The sequence below is a fragment of the Rhinopithecus roxellana genome, chromosome 19 (genome assembly GCF_007565055.1).
Source record: "Rhinopithecus roxellana isolate Shanxi Qingling chromosome 19, ASM756505v1, whole genome shotgun sequence".
NCBI classification, from domain to species: domain Eukaryota; kingdom Metazoa; phylum Chordata; class Mammalia; order Primates; family Cercopithecidae; genus Rhinopithecus; species Rhinopithecus roxellana.
Window position 1 is genome coordinate 56,423,174 of NC_044567.1, and position 19,355 is coordinate 56,442,528.

Below are 19,355 nucleotides of genomic sequence, written 5' to 3' on the forward strand. Positions count from 1 at the left end.
GGCTAATTTTTGTACTTTTAGTAGAGATGGGCTTTTGCCATGTTGCCCAGGCTGGTCGTGAACTCTAGGGCTTAAGTAATCCGCCCGCCTCGGCCTCCCAAACTGCTGGGATTACAGGTGTGAGCCACTGTGCCTGGCCACAGTCACTGTTTTTTTTTTTTTGAGATGGAGTCTTGCTCTGTCACCCAGGCTGGAGTGCAGTGGCGCGATCTTGGCTTACTGCAACTTCTGCCTCCTGGGTTCACACCATTCTCCTGCCTCAGCCTCCTGAGCAGCTGGGACTATAGGCACCTGCCACCATGCCCGGCTAATTTTTTTTACATTTTTAGTACAGACGGGGTTTCACCATGTCAGTCAGGATGGTCTCGATCTCCTGACCTCGTGATCCGCCTGCCTCGGCCTCCCAAAGTGCTGGGATTGCAGGTGCGAGCCACTGTGCCTGGCCACAGTTACTTTTTTAAATTTTTAAGCATCAACTTTATTGAATCATAATGTATACATGATAAAATGCATGCATTTAAGGTACACAGTTCAGCTGACCAATGTACGTACCATGTAACCACCATCACCACAGACAAGAGCCGGAACATTTTCATCACACTGTAGGTTCCTTGGGTCCGTCTCCTCCCATAAACCCAGCCCCAGGAAACCCCTGATCTGCTTCTGCCGCTTGAGTAGATGTGCCTTTCCTAGGGTTTTTTACATGTGGAATCAAAGGTATATGGTTGGTTTAAATTTGTGGTCCCATATAAGTCACTGTTCCATGCACAAATTAGAACTCCCGTGGGTATGCAGTGACTGTGCACATCTAAGCTCCTGAAGCAGGAAAGACCTGTCTGTGCTGAGAAGTGGAAAGCCGGACTTGAGTTACGTTGCTCGGATGGGAGCAGCCGAAGTGGGCTGGCGTCTGAGCTGGGACCCGCCTGCTGTGTGGAGGCATTTGCTTCATAGTGGACCCCAGCCTGGGTAGAAGAACACACTCCCACAGCCGGCGGCCTGAGAAGCACAGTCCTGGAAACCCCGGCTTCCGCTGACTCCCTGGGCAGAACTCGGTACAGGTGGGCGGATTTGGCAGTGGTGCAGTGGGGACGCTGAGCCGTGCTCACCACGTGTGTCTCTCTGCAGGTCGGAGGAGTCCTTCAAACAGTACTTCAGTGAGATGCCCTGGCTCGCCGTCCCCTACACTGACGAGGCCCGGCGGTCACGCCTCAACCGGCTGTACGGAATCCAAGGTAGGTGCTCCAGGCCCCGGCTCCATGCGGCTCCTGAGAACCTGCTCGCCTGAGCCCACCGTGCCTTTGGCTTTCCTCTAAGAAGAAAGGCATCATTTTTTCCATGAATGTTCATGTTCCTCTCATGTTTCTCCACAGTGTAGAATTTTCCTGGTGTGAATTCTAATCCATTTTTTAAAAATAAGTATTGTCAGTCTGGGTGCAGCAGCTCACGCCTGTAATCCCAAGACTTTGGGAGGCTGAGGCAGGCGGATCACCTGAGGTCAGGAATTCGAGACCAGTCTGGACAACATGGAGAAACCCCGTCTCTACTAAAAGTACAAAAATTAGCTGGGTGTGGTGGCGGGCACCTGTAGTCCCAGCTACTCAGGAGGCGGAGGCAGGAGAATCACTTGAACCCAGGAGGTGGAGGTTGCAGTGAGCCGAGATCGCACCATTGCACTCCTGCCTGAGTGACAGAGGGAGACTCTGTCTCAAAAAATAATAATCATACTAAATACTGTCTTAGTAAGACAGCTGCTTCTCACTGCCCAGCGTGTGGATTCTGATATGACTGGGACATGGAGCACAGCCTCCCAAATGACGTGGGCATTTGATTAAGGGGAGCTCAATGCGGTAGTGACATGTAAGCTAGACTGGAAGAGAAATCCCAGAGGCAGGTCATTCACTGATACTTCTTTAAATTTTTTTTTTTTTTTTTTTTGAGACAGAGTCTTGCTCTGTTGCCCAGGCTGCAGTGCAATGGCGTGATCTCAGCTCACTGCAGCCTCCGCCTTCCCAGGTTCAAGCGATTCCCTGCCTCGACCTCCCCAGTAACTGGGATTACAGGCATCCGCCACCACACCTGGCTAATTTTTGTATTTTTAGTCGAGATGAAGTTTCACCAAATTGGTCAGGCTGGTCTTGAACTCCTGACCTCAGGTGATCCTCCCGCCTCAGCCTCCCAAAGTGCTGGGATTACAGGCATGAGCCGCCGCACCCAGCCTGTTCACTGATACTTCTGATGTACACATTGAGCACACGCAGTGTCAGGGCCGCAGACGGGCTTGGGGCTGCACTGCCCGATGTCATGTCTCAGATGGCGCTGCCTGTGGGGAGAGGACGTGGTCTGGGCAGCTTCTGCCCCCTCCCACCCCCGCACTGTCCCTGTCCCTGACTGTCTCCTGCTCACTGTCATTTTGGGGTGACGGGGAGTGTGCAGCCTGTGTGCCAGAGGAGTCTGGTTTCTGGTGTTGTTACTTTCTGGGCAGCATTTCATGTTGATCTCACCGGTCAGCAGCACTGTTCTCACAAGTACAAGTTCAGGCAGAGTCACTGCATCCCACTGCCTCCAACCGCCAAAATAGAAGAAAATCCAAAGCCTGTTCTGGGGGCAGAATCACCAAGAATAGGCCTTTGTGGCCCTCCAGGGGGCAGAGCTGGTGGGGGATATGGAGGTGGGGCTGGCAGAGGTCCCATGACCATCGCACCCCTCACTATTGGCTTCTCATCCTTTTTCCCTGCTCCTCTTCCAGCCTCTCTCCTCAGCAGGCCTGCGTTAGAGGGAACACGACGGCTGCCCCGAATTCCCTCAGTGCTTCTCTTCTGCCCTGAAGCATCCCTCTTTCATCCTTGGGTTCCATGACTCAGGAAGTCCTTGTTAGCGGTATCATCCCTACATTTTTTTCCCTTTTGGTCTCAGTCGTCACCCAGGATGGAGTGCAATGCGCAATCACGGCTTACTGCGGCCTCCAACTCCTGGGCTCAAGCCATCCTCCCACCTCAGCCTTCTACCACTCCAGCTGATTTTTAAAGACTTTGTAGTGACAGGGTCTCACTGTGTTGCATAGGCGGATCTCGCACTCCTGGCCTAAGCAGTCCTCCTGCCTTGGCCTTCCAAGATCCCTACTTTCTTTTTCTTTTTTTTGTTTTTGAGATGGAGTCTCACTCTGTCGCCCGGGCTGGAGTGCAGTGGCCGGATCTCGGCTCACTGCAAGCTCCGCCACCCGGGTTCACGCCATTCTCCTGCCTTAGCCTCCCGAGTAGCTGGGACTACAGGCGCCCGCCACCACGCCCAGCTGATTTTTTGTGTGTATTTTTAGTAGAGACAGGGTTTCACTGAGTTAGCCAGGATGGTCTTGATCTCCTGACCTCGTGATTCGCCCGCCTCGGCCTCCCAAAGTGCTGGGATTACAGGTGTGAGCCACAGCGCCTGGCCCCAAGATCTCTACTTTCTAATTTCTAAGGTTCTGTCCTTTTTTTTTTTTTGAGATGGAGTCTTGCTCTGTTGCCCAGGCTGGAGTGCAGTGGCACGATCTCGGCTCACTGCAACCTCCGCCTCCCAGGTTTTAGCGATTCTCCTGCCTCAGCCGCCTGAGTAGCTGGGATTACAGGTGCATGCTACCACGTCGGGCTGATTTTTGTATTTTTAGTAGAGATGGGGTTTCACCATGTTGTCCAGGCTGGTCTCGAACTCCTGACCTCAGGTGATCCACCCGTCTGAGCCTCCCAAAGTGCTGCAATTACAGGCGTGAGCCACTGTGCTCAGCTCTTTTTTTTGTTTGTTTTTGAGATAGAGTCTTGCTCTGTCACCTGGAGGCTGGAGTACATTGGCACAATCTCTGCTCACTGTAACCTCTGCCTTCCGGGTTCAAGCCGTCCTCCTGCCTCAGCCTCCCGAGTAGCTGGGATTACAGGCACCTGCCACCACACCTGGCTAATTTTGTATTTTTAGTAGAGACGGGGTTTCACCATGTTGGGCAGGCTGGTCTCAGACTCCTGACTTCAGGTGATCTGCCCACCACAGCCTCCCAAAGTGCTGGGATTACAGGCATGAGCCACCGCACCCGGCCAGCCATAGTCTCTTAAACAAAAACAAATACTGAATTTGTTTTTATTCAAATTGCACTTATTGACACACAAAACGTCAGTGGCACGAGTTTGATTCATATTTCCAAACTTAATTCCAGATCTTCCTAGGTTTGAAAGATGCTCACGTATGAAGGAAATCATTGTATCATTCCAGGGATATCATTTTGGAAGCGTCTTCTCAGTGCCTCGAGGTTAGGCTGAGCCCCACGTCCGGCCTTCAGTCTGCGTCAATGGCCTGTTTGTGGTGCCCTGTGTCCTTGCCCTCCAAGCCAGGGGCTGTTTCTCCTTCAGAGCCTCTCGCTCAGCCCTGGTTTCACTGGTAAATCAGTTCTGGCTTCTCTCTGGTCTCAGCAGGCGGCAGCCCTCCCGAAACCGCACCATCCCTCAATGGGAGTTTGCCTTTCTTTGCCTCTGAGGATATTTAAATGTGGCCAGGCTGGGCCAAAACACCTTTGAATTTGAAGGAACTGTGCGTTCGTTCATAAGCTTCGTAGCATCACAAAACTCTGACCAGTATTTTTTATTGAATTCTGAGTACTTCTGAGCTTTTATATGATTCCGTGGTTACAGCTTCCAGTCTCATTCAGCGGACGTGTTCTAGGTATGTGAACACACGTACATGCACACACACACGCTTCTTCACACACACTCATACGCTCACACACCTACACTCACGGGCACACACGCACACCTACACACACCTACACGCACACCTACACTCACCTACACACACCTACACACACACACATGCACACCTACACTCGCACACACACACCTACACTCGCACACCTACACACACACCTACACTCGCACACTTACACACACACCTACACTCGCACACACACACCAACACACACACCTACACTCACGTACACACACCTACACTTACACACACCTACACACACCTACACTCACACACCTACTCGCACACCTACACGCACACCTACATACTCACACACACACCTACACTTACCTACACACACGCACACCTACACTCGCACACACACACCTACACACGCATGCCTACACTCGCACACCTACACACACACACCTGCACACACACGCACACCTACACTCACGCTCGCACACCTACACTCGCACACATACACCCCCTACACACACACCTACACTCGCACACCTACACACACCTACACACACACCTACACGCATGCCTACACTCGCACACACACACCTACACACCTACACTCACACACCTACACACACGCACACCTACACTCGCACACACACCTACACTCACACACCTACACTCACACACCTACACTTGCGCACACACCTACACTCGCACACCTACACACCCCTACACACACCTACACACGCACACCTACTCGCACACTCGCACACCTACACACACACCTCCACTAACACACACACCTACACACGCAACCTACTCACACCTACACTCGCACACCTACACACACACACCTACACTCACACCACACACACGCACACCTACACTCGCACACACACCTACACTCGCACACCTACACACACCTACACTCACACACCTACACACGCACACCTACACACGCACACCTACACACACCTACACTCACGTACACACACACCCACACTCACACACACACCTACACGCACACCTACACTCGCACACACACCTACACTCACACACCCCCCCACGCTCACACACATGCACACTTGCACCCTCACACATGCTCGCAGACACAGACTCGCACACACTCACACTCTGCAGGGTCCTGGCTGTTGGAGTGTCTGGTCTGCACGTCCTGTGGGGCCATCTCTGGGGATGTCCTGCTCCCTCTTTGACTGTGTGCCCTGGGGTCTCAGTCCTATCTCACTTGTTTCTCTCCCGCTGAAGAGTTTGGATGAAGGTTCTTCCACAGACCAGTGTCAGGTACCTCCCCTGCCATCACCAAAGGGAGCTGCCTCTACCTGGCCCGTCTTTGGACTCACACTGGGGCAGTGGCTTGAACTGCTGGTCATTTTGTGGATTGAGTCACATAAGGGCAGAGTGTTCTCCTGATAGGCTCGGGTGAAAATGGGTAACCCAGGCCACGCGTGGTGGTTCACGCCTGTAATCCCAGCACTTCGAGAGGCCAAGGCGGGTGGATCACGAAGTCAGGAGTTCAAGACCAGTCTGGCAAACATGGTGAAGACCCCATCTCTACTAAAAATAAAATATTATCCGGGCACAGTGGCAGGCACCTGTAATTCCAGCTACTTGAGAGGCTGAGGCAGGAGAAACGCTTGAACCCGGGAGGCGGAGCTTGCAGTGAGCCGAGATCGCGCCACTGCACTCCAGCCTGGGCGACAGAGCGAGACTCTGTCTCCAAAATAAAAAAAGCAGAAATGGGTAACCCAGCAACCCGAGGTCCTGCAAGCATCTTGGGGTTTTAAGAATCACCTGCTGAGTGAAGGAGGCCTGCCAAATGCTGCCAGTGTTTTGAGGCATCTGGGGGGCGGTATGGGTGGGGGAATTGGGGCCTCGAGGCTGTATACCCTTGAGCTGCCCGTCTGACAGGGTGGCAGCCTCTGCCATAGCCTTGATGATGAGTTTGCCCCCCAGGCCGGCCTGGCCAAAAGTCCCCCTGCTGCCGACAGGCTGGCCGCTGGCTGCCTTTGGTGCCCTGGGCTGAGCTGGGCTGTGTGACCCTCTCCACAGGACCACCGAGCTCACCAAGGACCTGGCATTCGGCGTCCCCCTACCTCCTGGTCTCGTGGGAATAACTGACTTCCAGAGTGCTGGGGCCCTCCCCTCCCAGAGCTTTATGTGGCCTGGGGAATGTGCAGCCGTGGGCGCTGCTGAAAATTCCTTTTCTAAGGAGACCGTTGTCGACACACCTGGCAAAAGACAGACCCTGTTAGCAGTTGTCTGAGGAATCCTTGGCCGCCAGAGACCACGGCGCTCTTTGTAGGGAGACTTGCAGCCCTTCTCTCTTAGGTCAGGGGCCCTGGCTGGTTGGCTCCCTTGCCCCGACCTTCGGGGAGGGCAGACGGCCTGAGGGCTGTGCAGGGCCTGGAGCAGACGCAGGAGCAGCCAGAGGTGGCTGGTGGGCAGCGTCAGCCTGGTGCTGGGCGGCGGGGTGAGGGCCCTTTTCTCCTCCAGCCTCGAATCCTCTTCTCTGTTTTCCTCCTTCCTCCTGTGCCTCCTCCTCCCGTTCTGACTTCTCCCCGTCCTTTGCTTTCTTCCTCTTCTGCTTCCCTCCTTCTTCGTCCCGTTCCCTTCTTGACTCTCTTCCTTTGTCCCTTTCAAAAAAATGGATTTGAGGCAGAATCTGTTTGTATAAAAATGAAACATTTGGAGATTGTATGTTTCCACCAGAGGAGGGGCTACCTCGTGACCTGCGGAGTGGCTTTGCTGTTCTTTCTTATGTGTTTTGTTTAATTTTTTTTTTTTTTTTTGAGACAGAGTCTCGCTGTGTCGCCCAGGCTGGAGTGCAATGGCGCGATCTCGGCTCACTGCAACCTCCGCCTCCCGGGTTCAAGCAATTCTCCTGTCTCCGCCTGCCAAGTAGCTGGGATTACAGGAGCACACCACCATGCCCAGCTAATTTTTGTATTTTTAGTAGAGATGGGGTTTCACCATGTTGGTCAGGCTGGTCTCGAACTCCTGACCTCAGGTGATCCTCCTGCCTCGGCCTCCCAAAGTGCTGGGATTACCGGCGGGAGCCACCGCACCCGGCTCCTTTCCTTAACTCTCTAAGCAGGGGAATGTTTTTGGGGAGCTGGGAGGAGGGAGGAACGGAAGGGTCCGAGCAATAGATCCCAGGCATTGGTTGGTATTTGTCATCCCGTCTCACCCCCACGGCCCTTCAGTTCTGATTTTCATTTGATATTAATGCGCTAAATAGGATGCCGTTAAAGAAAACCTAATTAGACATAGATATCTCGCTGTCATCCCACCTACATTCCTGCCTCAGCAGCACAACCATTCTCACTTTTCTGAGTCCGCTTTGGTTCCTGCCCACCTGCGTATGCACTCACAGACTCGTAAGGTACACACGGCACTGTGCACTCCGCAGTTTTTACTAAACAGTGTGGCGCAAACATTTGCCACGTCACTGCTTCTTCATAAGGACTGTTTGCATGATCGCGTCATAGTTTGCCTGCTGGTGCATCCTCACCAGCTCTTTCTGTTCTAGGACCTGCTTTTCCTTCCATTGCTCCTCCCAGCTCCTGGCAATCTTTGGGGAATTCGTCCTGGCTGCCTCAGGTCATGTTGCCATCCAGATGCAGACAAGGCTGCGTCACAGCCCTGCCCGCTCCTCTCTGCCTCCCAGGGACCTGGACCCCTTCAGCTTCCTTGCCCCAGCCCCCACCTCCTTCCAAACTCCCTGTCTCGTTGGCAGTGGAAAAGGCACCAGGCTAAAACATGGGACAATCTCAGTGCACCTGGCTTTGAGATAGTTTTAAATACTTGCACGTCGGCTCCTCCTCGGAGAGGAGAGTCTGCAGTTGGCTCTTCTGTGTGTTTGGGGGAGATGGTGAAAGGGGTCTGTGGGCTCTGCTCATGTTGCAGAGCTGGGGACTCGGGGCCGAGCCCTCTCTAGGAACTTAGAGTCCGTGTTCCAAGCCCAGGAGTGTAGCTTGGGGATGGGGGATGCAAAAGTGTGCCAGCCCCACCCTTGGCAGACACCACACTGTTGCCGCAGCCCTCACTGCAGTCTTGACGGCGTCTCTGCTTTCTGCCGCTTTAGCTAACTTCCTCCAGCCCAGCACAGAGGACTCTGCTGATCTCACTAGAGCAAGCTCCGAGTTTTGCATACCTCTGCCTTCTCACGAGCCAAATCATCAGTTTAGAGATGATTAAAAGAATATAATGGCCGGGCGCGGGGGCTCACCCCTGTAATCCCAGCACTTTGGGAGGCCAAGGCGGGCGGATCACGTGAGGTCAGGAGTTTGAGACTAGCCTGGCCAACATGGCGAAACCCCGTCTCTACCAAAAAATAAAAAAATTAGCCAGGCGTGGTGGTGGTACCTGTAATCCCAGCGACTGGGGAGGCTGAAGCAAGATAATCTCTTGAACCCCGGAGGTGGAGCTTGCAGTGAGCCGAGATCACACCATTGCACTCCAGTCTGGTGACAGAGTGAGACTCTGTCTCAAAAATAAAAAAAAAAATTAAAAAAACTGATAGCCAATACTTATGGAATACTTACAATATCAATATACCAGGTACTCTGCTAAAAAGTATTTTACAGTGGCTGGACACAGTGGTTCATGCCCGTTATCCCAGCAGTTAGGCTGAGGCGGGCGGATCACCTGAGGTCAGGAGTTTGAGACCAGCTTGGACAATATAGTGAAACCCCATCTCTACTAAAAATAGAAAAAATTAGCCAGACTTGGTGGTGGGTGCCTGTAGTCCCAGCTACTTGGGAGGCTGAGGCAGGAGAATTGCTTGAACGCGGGAGGCGGAGGTTGCAGTGAGCTGAGATTGCACCACTGCACTCCAGCCTGGGCAACAGAGCGAGACTCCGTCTAACAAACAAACAAACAAACAAACAAACAAAAAACCTGTATTTCGGAGAACCTGCTTCAAGGGCTGGTGGAACCGGGAGTGTTTGAAGTGGGAGAAAGGGAAGAGGTGACTGTGGTCTCAGCCTTCTCCCCCAGGAGCAGAGGGAGGTGGGTGGTGCAGAAAGCTGCAGGTACAGGACTTCCCCTGTCCTGGTTAAGACAGTCCCCATCCCAGGTGCTGTGAGAACCCCAGCAGTGTCCATGGCCTGGCAGAAAGAGCAGCAGCTTCTGCAACAGGTAGATCGGAGTTCCTGTCCCCAGTGTAACCACTGCCTGGCTCGGTGACCTTGGGGGGCACTTGACCATCTGTAAGGGGGATCCCGGTACTGCCCGCCCCGCCTGTGATGAGGGTTAGCTATCTGTGCCGTGCCAGCAGCGGGCAGACGCGCCGCAGAAGCCAGTTCCGTTTCCCGCCCCAGTTCATCTTTGGAGGGTACATACTCGTCGGGGCTGTAGGCCAAGCTCATCAGGACCAGTCGAGGGGGAAGCGGCCTGGCACAGCAGATGCGGATGGTTCCCCCGTGCAGGTGCCAAGAACGAGTGGCTTCCTGGGGCCCAAGCTGGTTTCTGTTTATACAGTCACACAGGCCAACACGGCCCATCCCTGCACACTTCGTCTTAGGCTCTTAGGCGTGATCCCGGTGGAACTGTTCCTTGGGGGAAGCCGCTGAGTGCTCCTCAGCAGCCAGGTGGGGGCTCCGTGTCCTCGCCCTGCTGTCCTGGGCCCCACAGGCGTGGACTCAGAAGAGGCTGCAGCCAGGGTTACAAAGAAGGCCCCTTGGAGGAGACCCTCGGAGAGCCCCAGGCGCTGAGGCGGGAAGTGCGCAGCTTTGCCTTCAGACTGGTTTCTCCTCCCTCTCCGTCCCCCATGCCTGCTTCTCTTCCACAGACCCACTCAGCATCCCACACCGGGGCACACGCAGGCTGGCCGCGGGGCTTATCGCAGCAGCAGGGGTCCCACGCCGGGGCACACGCGGGCCGGCCGCGGGGTTATCGCGGCAGCAGGGGTCCCACGCCAGGGCACACGCAGCAGAGGCTCTGGTTTACCCCCGTGCTCATCACTGCCCGATCTCAGAAACACACCAACTCTGGGGAAGGACCTTGCCGGGGGGATTTTGAGAAGGGCGTGTGGTGACGGGAGGGGCTCCTGTGTGGCCAGCTGTCCCTGTGGCGGCCCCTGGACCCGGTTTCCTTTGGGCTGCTGTCTCGAGACCAGCCCCTAAGCCTCGTGGATGGACACACCTGGCGTGGACCCCAGCCTCGTGGGATAAAATGCAGCCCTGAGGACGTGGCTGGAAGTGCCCGGGTTTCTTGTGTGGCAGCACACGCAGCTCCTCAGGGGCGCTGTCCACGCTGAGCACGTCTGAGGAGCCCCAGCGAGAGCCGACTGCGTGTGTGTGTGCGTGTGCATGTGTGTGTGCATGTGGGTGCGCGTCCTTGTGTGTGTGCTTGTGCTTGCGTGTGTGTGTGCATGTGTGTGCTTGTGCTTGTGTGTGTGTGTGAGATGTCGGGGTGGCCGTCCTCGAGAGCCCGTTCTCTGTGGACCTGCTCCCTGAAACAGCCACTTCGTCTCATAGGTGTGAACATAATGGATTCATTGATTCTTTTCAGAGGCAGGCACACCCACTGTGCCGGTGGCCGCAGCAGGGTACAAAACACGAGGGCCGCGTGTCTGGTTCCTCGGCATCCCCCCGACAGGGAAGGAAAATGTCAGTGGAGCAAATTACTGACCGAATACTTGGGAATCTATAAATATTAAATTGTTCTGGCTTTCACATAAAATTCAGGCTCTGGACAGCCCAGGAGGGGAGGCGTCTGGAACGTGCAGGGTGTGTGGGGGGAGCGGCTGCCAATGGAGAGACAAAAGTCCCCGAAGGGTGGGACCCAGGCCGACTCTGTGGGCCGTGGGTAGGGGTGCGTAGCCCTGGCTGGAGGACAGGCTGCGGGGAGTGGACTAGAAGAACAGAGACGCGGAAAACCCGCGTGCAGCTGTGACCACCGTGGGGATTTCTCGATGAGTTTTCACTGAAGGCTTTTTGGTTGGGTTTGCCTGTGGTTTGCAGGAAAGCTTTCTGTTACTTTTCTTCCCCAGCCCTGGGGAGGGAGGGGGGCTGGGGTGCAGGCGGCGGAGGCTGCAGTCAGCTGTCCTCCTCTCTGTGCAGCCAGCCTCAGGTTCCTTCCCACACTGGCCCTGCGCTCACTGTGGCCGGGCGAGGGCCCCTCCTCTCGCATCGGTGGCCACAGCACGTCCACCGTGTGGTCACTGCACCGCCTGTTCCGTGTTTGACCCCCTGCAGCTGGGGAGGGACTTCTGTGTCTTTGGGATCTCTTTAGGAGGCCAGCAGTGAGCGATGACTCCAATGTGCCAAGACCCTGTGCTAAGTTCTTATTTATTTATTTATTTATTTAGAGACGGGAGTCTTGCTCTGTCACCCAGGCTGGAGGGCAGTGTTGCAATCTTGGCTCACTGCAACCTCTGCCTCCCAAGTTCGAGCAATTCTCCTGCCTCATCCTCCCGAGTGGCTGGGATTACAGGCGTGTACCACCATGCCCAGCTAGTTTTTGTATTTTTAGTAGAGACAGGGTTTCACCATGTTGGCCAGGCTGGTCTCGAACTCCTGACCTCAAGTGATCCGTCCACCTCAGCCTCCCACACTGTGTAAGTTCTTTAACCGCGTGAACTCATTGATCTTTCCATAGCAGAATAAGGTAGGAACAACACCACCCTCATCAGGTTGCAGCTGAGGACGCTGAGGCCCTGAAATGTGAAGGTGACAGGTTACAGGCCCACCGGAGCGGGTTCCACGGCTCCCCCTGGCCAGGCCTGGATTCTCCCCAGGTTTTGTGACTTCAGACCTGGACTCCTCATTGTGAGCCTGGACCAAGTCCTCGGTGGGCTCCTCCGTGGCGAGTGGGACCCCGGCTGGACTCCGCAAGCCTCCTGCCAGGCAGGCCCTGCATCTCCCAGGCCAGTGGCCAAGCACCTCCTCTTCCCCTCGGGCACCCCCACAAGCACCCCCTCTTCCCCTCAGGCATCCCCACGCTCATCGTGCTGGACCCGCAGGGCGAGGTGATCACGCGGCAGGGGCGGGTGGAGGTGCTGAACGACGAGGACTGCCGGGAGTTCCCCTGGCACCCCAAACCTGTGCTGGAGCTCTCCGACTCCAACGCCACGCAGCTCAACGAGGGCCCCTGCCTCGTCCTTTTTGTAGGTACGAAGCTCACTGGGGGGCCGGGGTGGGGGCGGGACAGGAGAGGCCTCACTTGGGAGGAGCCTGTCCCTGCAGCTTCTCTCTGTCACTAGCAGTACAAGCCTGGGCCTTTGTCTCTCCCTGGAGCCTTGCTTTAGACCCTGATGATTTATTCATGGCCCTGTGGGAGCTGCAGCTGCACTTTCCCTCCTAGCTGCTCCCCAGCTGCCAGCTGGGCAGAACAGGTCAGGCCGAGGATGCCCTCGGGACCCCATGCGCAGACCCATTGTTGGAAAGGGGCGGGTTGCACACACAGCAGCTGCCAGGGGCTGGGCCCCTCTGGCCAAGGCTCACTAAGGCTGCTTCTGCAGGTCCTCTGTGCTCGGATGAGCTGCTTCCGCCCCGTGGCTGCCCTGGCTCCTTTGCCCTCGCCTGCACCTCCCCATCTCCCGTCTCACCCACTCTGTGCTCCAAGGGTGACTGCCCAGCTGGGCCAGGAGGACACAGGCACATCCACGCCAGGCTCCCTGCAGTTTGGTGGGGTGACCCTGGTTCCTTTTGCAAAACCTGGCCCTCTGCCTTGGACTTACGGCTCCCCTCCAACAACTCAGAATTACTGTGCGAGGCCGGGCGCGGTGGCTCACGCCTGTAATCCCAGCATTTTGGGAGGTCAAGGCGGGTGGATCACCTGGGGTCAGGAGTTTGAGACCAGGCTGACCAAAATAGTGAAACGCTGTCTCTACTAAAAATACAAAACAATTAGCCAGGTGCAGTGGCGCATGTCTGTAATCCCAGCTACTTGGGAGGCTGAGGCAGGAGAATCACTTGAACCCGGGAGGCGGAGGTTGCAGTGAGCCCATATGGCACCGCTGCACTCCAGCCTGGGCAACGGAGCGAGACTCTGTCTCAAAAAAACCAAAAATAAAGCCACTGACCAGACCACAGTCCTCACCCCTCCCTGTCACCACCAGTTTCACTAGAAGTCGGAGGTCGGAGGTTGTGGCTTCTCATTCTGTGGCTGAGAGAAACTAGCAGGTGCCTCAGGTCCTGGCTTAGGGGAAGCTCAGCCTGGCGGGCGGGTTTGTGAGGAATGCAGTGGAGAGACTCTCTACCTGGGGCCCCAGAGCTGCTCGGTGAGGTGGGTTCCTCGTGGCGAGCCTGGTGCAGGCGAGCTCTGGGAGCTTCACACCCGTGTGTGCAGGAAGGAAGTTCGTGTCCATTCAGGGGCTGCTCAGGCGGGCGTTTCTGCAGCTCAGGCCCCCTCCGCGGGTGCCGCTCTGTGTGACAAGCCAGTGTTTCTCCCCCCGACACCAATCACAGATTCTGAGGATGACGGAGAGTCCGAGGCAGCCAAGCAGCTGATTCAGCCGATAGCTGAGAAAATCATTGCCAAGTACAAAGCCAAAGAGGAGGAGGCGCCGCTTCTGTTCTTCGTAGCCGGGGAGGTGAGTGCGGGGAGAGGCTGGGTCCCCAGGCCTGGATCAGCGGGGACTTCGGGCACATGAGGGGTCCTGGCCCCAGGGCCGCCGGTGCCCCGGAGACAAACGTGGCAAAAGAGGTGGCCATTCGCCGTGGGAAACCATTTCCTCCCCTGCTGCTTCCTCTGGCCGTCCCCGCTCGGCCGCCTCAGGTCCGCAGGGGAAGAGCTGGGGGCTGCTTCCCACCCGAGCTTCCCGGGAGCGATCCACACCTACTCCCTCGGGGCTGGACCACGACCAGGCCCTTGACGCTTTACAAAACGCTGGGTTCGTGCCTCTGCGCTGGCTGCAGTGGGCCGATCTCATCCGCGGGATCCTGGCTGGGGCTACCACGTGTACCCGCGGTCACCCAGCCGGCCCGGTGAGGGCTGAGGTTGGAAATTGCTGCCGCTCCCCGTCTGTTTCACCCAGACTGTCCCTTTGAGGTCTCCAGCAGGGCTGGACCAAGCAGGAGACTTCACAGGGTGAGAAAGTGGGGCTCTCAGCAGAGCACCCTCCCGCAGGTGCCCCGTTATCCGGGGCGTGGGACCCTGTGCCCTGCACCCTGCAGACAGGGGCGTCTCCGCGACTCAGCGCAGGTGCAGGCTCTCGGTCTTGAGTTCCTCCAGCCGGGAGTCTCTCTTCCACGCCTGCGCTGCTGCCTCCCCTCCCCTCCCCTCCCCTCCTCTCCTGTCCCCTCCCCTCCTCTCCTCTCCCCTCCCCTCTCCTCCCCACCGCACCCACCTATCGACAGACACTTTTGGAGGCCGCCCTCACCCCCTGCCCTCTGCCCACCCATCTGTACCTCCGGTTGGTCAGAGCCCTGTGCTGATTCCACGCTGTGTTCGGATCCCAGGAGAGGCACGGAGGAGGCAGCGGCAGCCAGACACCCTGCACCACCCATTCATCACCTCCTCAGCAGCTGGCCCTGCCCAGCCCCTGGGTCCCTCCCAGGCGGCTCCAGTCACCTGCTCAGCCCCGGGGGTGGAGGGGAACAAAGAGGCTCGCAGGCCCTGCCTCGCGGCGGCCGCAGCCACTGCACACCAAGCCCAGCCCCGGAGGCTGCACCACACGCGGGAGCTCTGAGCCCTGCAGAATGACTCTGAGAAAAGATGGCTGCAGCACTGCCAGGGCCGGGCACCGGCGGGGGCGGCCTTGAGAGGTGTCAGGCCAGGAAGGAGCATCTGCAGGTTTTCTGTACACCAGACCCGGGGCCGCGTATTTCACCTGGGCTGTCACCTTGGCTCCTGGCTCTCTGGCTGGGACACAGTCCCCGTCCTGTTTCACAGGGGAGGGAGGCGAGGTTCGGAGTGGACCAGGGGTTCCTCCGAGGCTGTTTGCTGGCTCCCGCCTGGCTGGGCTGGGCTTTGTGTCTCCAAAAATATATACAAATTAGCCCGGCATGGCGCTGCCTGCTTGGAGTCCCAGCTACTCAGGAGGCTGAGGAGGGAGGATCGCTTGAGCCCAGGAGATGGAGGCTGCAGTAAGCTATGATTGCCTCATTGCACTCCAGCTGGGGCGACAGAAAGAGACTCTAGCTCCCTCCCCCCCAAAAAAAAAGTAGCTCCCTTACAAATCGTTCCTCCTTGTCTTTGGTTTTGTGTTTCCCTTGGTATCTGCGTGAGGCTGTATCTGATATTAGGGAACTTCACCAGGACAGCTGCTGGGAATGTAGGATCAAGTATCAGCTTCCTTCTCAGATAAGTAGTAAGGCAGTGTCAGCTTCCACAGGGCTTAAGTAGCCCTGTCTTCTGAACTGGCTGGCTGTGCATCCTGTTCTGCCTGAAACCACGGGGCGGGGGCGGGCGGTGGGAGCAGAGTGAGCTGTCTCTGTTTAAAAACATTCCAGAGCTGAAGTCCAGATTGGCCTCAGATAACCCACAATGGGGCCGCGAATCATTGACAGTTGGTTACAAGAATAAACAGTTGGAGGCTATGACATTTCTAGGCCGGGCGCGGTGGCTCACGCCTGTAATCCCAGCACTTTGGGAGGCCGAGGTGGGCGGATCACCTGAGGTTAGGAGTTCGAGACCAGCCCGGCCAACATGGTGAAACCCCATCTCTACTAAAAATGTAAAAAATTAGCTGGGTGTGGTGATGGGCACCTGTAGTCCCAGCTACTGAGGAGGCCGAGACAGGAGAATCGCTTAAACCCAGGAAGCGGAGGTTGCAGTGAGCTGAGATCGTGCCATTGCACTCCAGCCTGGGTGACAGAGGAAGACTTCATCTTGAAAACACAAAAAGGACGTGACATTTCTAAAATACTGAGGACGTGTGAAAATGGTGTTTATGCTAATAAATACATAAATGATTAAATATAGATGACTTACCTAGTGGTTTCGGGGGGCGAATGCCACGAGAGAATTTTACAAAGCAGCCCATTCCTCCCGAAGGCAGGGCAGGGTTCCCTGCTTCCCATTCCCGTGCTGGGAGCCCCTGGAGCTACCACACCTGGGGAGACTGGGCCCAGGGGACTCTCCCTCTCCTTTCTTTAAACCGTCTTGGTTTTCTCTCCCTCCTGACGACTTCAGGATGACATGACTGACTCCCTGCGAGATTACACCAACCTGCCTGAGGCGGCCCCTTTGCTCACCATCCTGGACATGTCAGCCCGGGCCAAGTACGTGATGGACGTGGAGGAGATCACCCCCGCCATCGTGGAGGCCTTTGTGAATGACTTCCTAGCAGAGAAGCTCAAACCGGAGCCCATCTAGCGTGGCTCCGGCCTCCTGAGACGTTATTTAAAACTCAGCCTTCTCCTCCTCCTCCCCCTCCTTCCCTCCGCCCTCGGACTTACCCAGCGTGCCCCGAACCACACCACCCAAGTGTCCAACCTCTCTGTGGTGCCTTGTTTCTGCATTAAACTCCTCAGCCAGCACCCTGGGGTGCGGAATCCAGCAGCGGCAGAATCCACCGTGTTTGGTGGGATGGCTGGGGTCATGGCCCGGCCAGAGTGGGGGCTGCATCACTCTTGCAAAGTCACTTGCTTTTGGTGAAGGATTTGCCAGGGTGTTCCAGGGCAGAGTGAGCGTGGAGGGCCAGTGGCTCCTGCTCAGGCTGGGACTCGGGCATCGGCACACACAGAGCCCCGGATGGCCAGAGGGGAACCACTGGGGGACACCTGTGTGGAGGCAGAGCTGAGAAAGGGCCTGAGCCTCAGTGGACCTCAGCTTAGAGCTGCGGTGAGAACATCCTTTTCTAAGCGACAGTCTTTCTCAGTCTGAGAGAAAAGCAGCCCACTTGTGTATTCTCGGGCAGGGGATCTCGAAATGCAAAAGGAAGCTTGTGGAGGTTTTTTGGGTGAGAAAAAAAATGTAGCTAAGGTAATGGTTCGTATAGTAACGGCTGATTTTTATGGAGCGCCAGCCTCCTGATGAGAGCTCCTCATTCTTTTCTTCCTTGACCTTGAAGTCTCTGCCTGCTCATACAAAGAGCTCCCACCATCTTGAAATTCTGATAATGAATCCTTCTCTTTGGGCATCTTCCCAAGAAACTTAGCCCTGAGTCCTAGGAGGAGCATGTCTGAACCAGCAGAGACCTCTGACTCCACCCAGCTCTGTGCGTGAGGCCCCGATCTCTGCTGAGGTGCCCACACCCATATTTGATCACCCCTGCCATTGCCTTTTTTCTTTTTTTTTTTTTTGGAGATGGAGTCTTGCTCTCTTGCCCAGGCTGGAGTGCAGTGGCATGATCTTGGCTCACTGCAACCTCCGCCCCCAAGGTTCAAGTGATTCTCCTGCCTCAGCCTCTGGAGTACCTGGATTCACAGGCGAGCACCACTGGACCTGGCTAATTTCTGTATTTTTAGTAGAGACAGGTTTTCACCATGTTGGCCAGGCTGGTCTCGAACTCCTGACCTCAGGTGATCCACCCGCCTCGGCCTCCCAACGTGCTGGGATTACAGGCGTGAGCCACCGCACCTGGGCCCCTTTTCAAAGCAGAACTACAAAGATGAGAAATTACCAGAAGCCTTGCCTTTTCCTAAGCACCAGCAGAAGGAGCTGTGCCCGAGGGTGGAGGGCGTATCAGCCACGAGTGGACCTTGTATCGCCTTTGCTAGGCCCAGGTAGGTTGTTGGCCTCTTACTTGGGCTGACTTGACCACCGAAAGAGAAACAAACTCTGTTCTCAGGATTGGGGACGGACGGCTTCGGCCGAGCCTTTTAGCCTCGTTCACTCAGGTGTCAGGGACTTTAAACCACCCTGGGCCTTACCCTTGGCCCCACTCAGCACTCTGCCAACCAAGACCACTGACGTGGAAAACCCAGTCCCCACCCCGTCATGAGCTGTTGACACCGTTGTTCCTTGCTGAATTGGATTGTTGATTTGTAGTTCAGAGGCGTACCGCGAGTTGGCGATTAGATGTCATGTGACGTTACCGCCTGAAATGCGATCACCCAGTAGGAAATAAAGCAGGTATCTCTGGACCTTACCCACCGCTGGGCCTTTGCTGTCCTTAATAACAAAAGTCTTTTGTGCTGTGGTCTATCGGGGTGGGCAGCGGAGGACAGCTGGTAGCTGGGAGCTGTGTCCCAGGAGTTCTGAGACCCCCAGGATGTAGCATCCGTCGCATCTTCCTGGTTTCCAGCAGCCAGGAAGCTCATTTGGGTGACAGTGGCAGAGGCAGGTCCCTCCTGGAGCCCTGGTCACCGTCTCTCCTGGTTTGACCGGGAAGCTCATCTGGGTGACAGTGGCAGAGGCAGGTCCCTCCTGGAGCCCTGGCCACCGTCTCTCCTGGTTCGACTTGGCCCTGGACGGAGGGCGAATCCTCAGATCACGTACCTTGTTGTGGACATTCTTGCCCATTTCCTCCCTCCAGGGGAGCCGAGTCCGCTGAAGTCTGAGAAAGCTGGTTGGGAAAACAGGAGGAATCACGCAGGGGTCTCCTTGTGAAGAATGGGGCCAGTGTGGGAGCCCCTTAACCCCAGCTCGTCCCAGGGCTCAGGGCTTCTCTGGGAACCCTGCCGGTGTCTCCCTTAGAGGTCGGGGTGGGTGGGATGAATGTGGCTGACCTGAATGTGGGAGATGGCAGGATTTCTGTCCATGCCCTGTATCGTGATGGCCTCGGAGGAAAGGTGGGTTCTCTTAGTTCCTTCTACCTTTAGGGCAGAAGG

At 56.1% G+C, this 19,355-nt stretch overlaps 1 protein-coding gene across 1 annotated transcript in view; it reads left to right on the forward strand.

Moving 5' to 3' along the window:
• NXN (nucleoredoxin) overlaps nucleotides 1-18,678 on the forward strand; it is a 175,580-nt gene extending 156,902 nt beyond the window's left edge. The window contains exons 5-8 of the mRNA XM_030923979.1: nucleotides 1,126-1,232; nucleotides 12,627-12,806; nucleotides 14,106-14,230; nucleotides 16,774-18,678. Coding sequence (XP_030779839.1) covers nucleotides 1,126-1,232; nucleotides 12,627-12,806; nucleotides 14,106-14,230; nucleotides 16,774-16,956 — 595 coding nt within the window. The 3' untranslated portion in view covers nucleotides 16,957-18,678. The remainder of the gene's footprint in view (nucleotides 1-1,125; nucleotides 1,233-12,626; nucleotides 12,807-14,105; nucleotides 14,231-16,773) is intronic.
• Nucleotides 18,679-19,355: the final 677 nt, after the last annotated feature.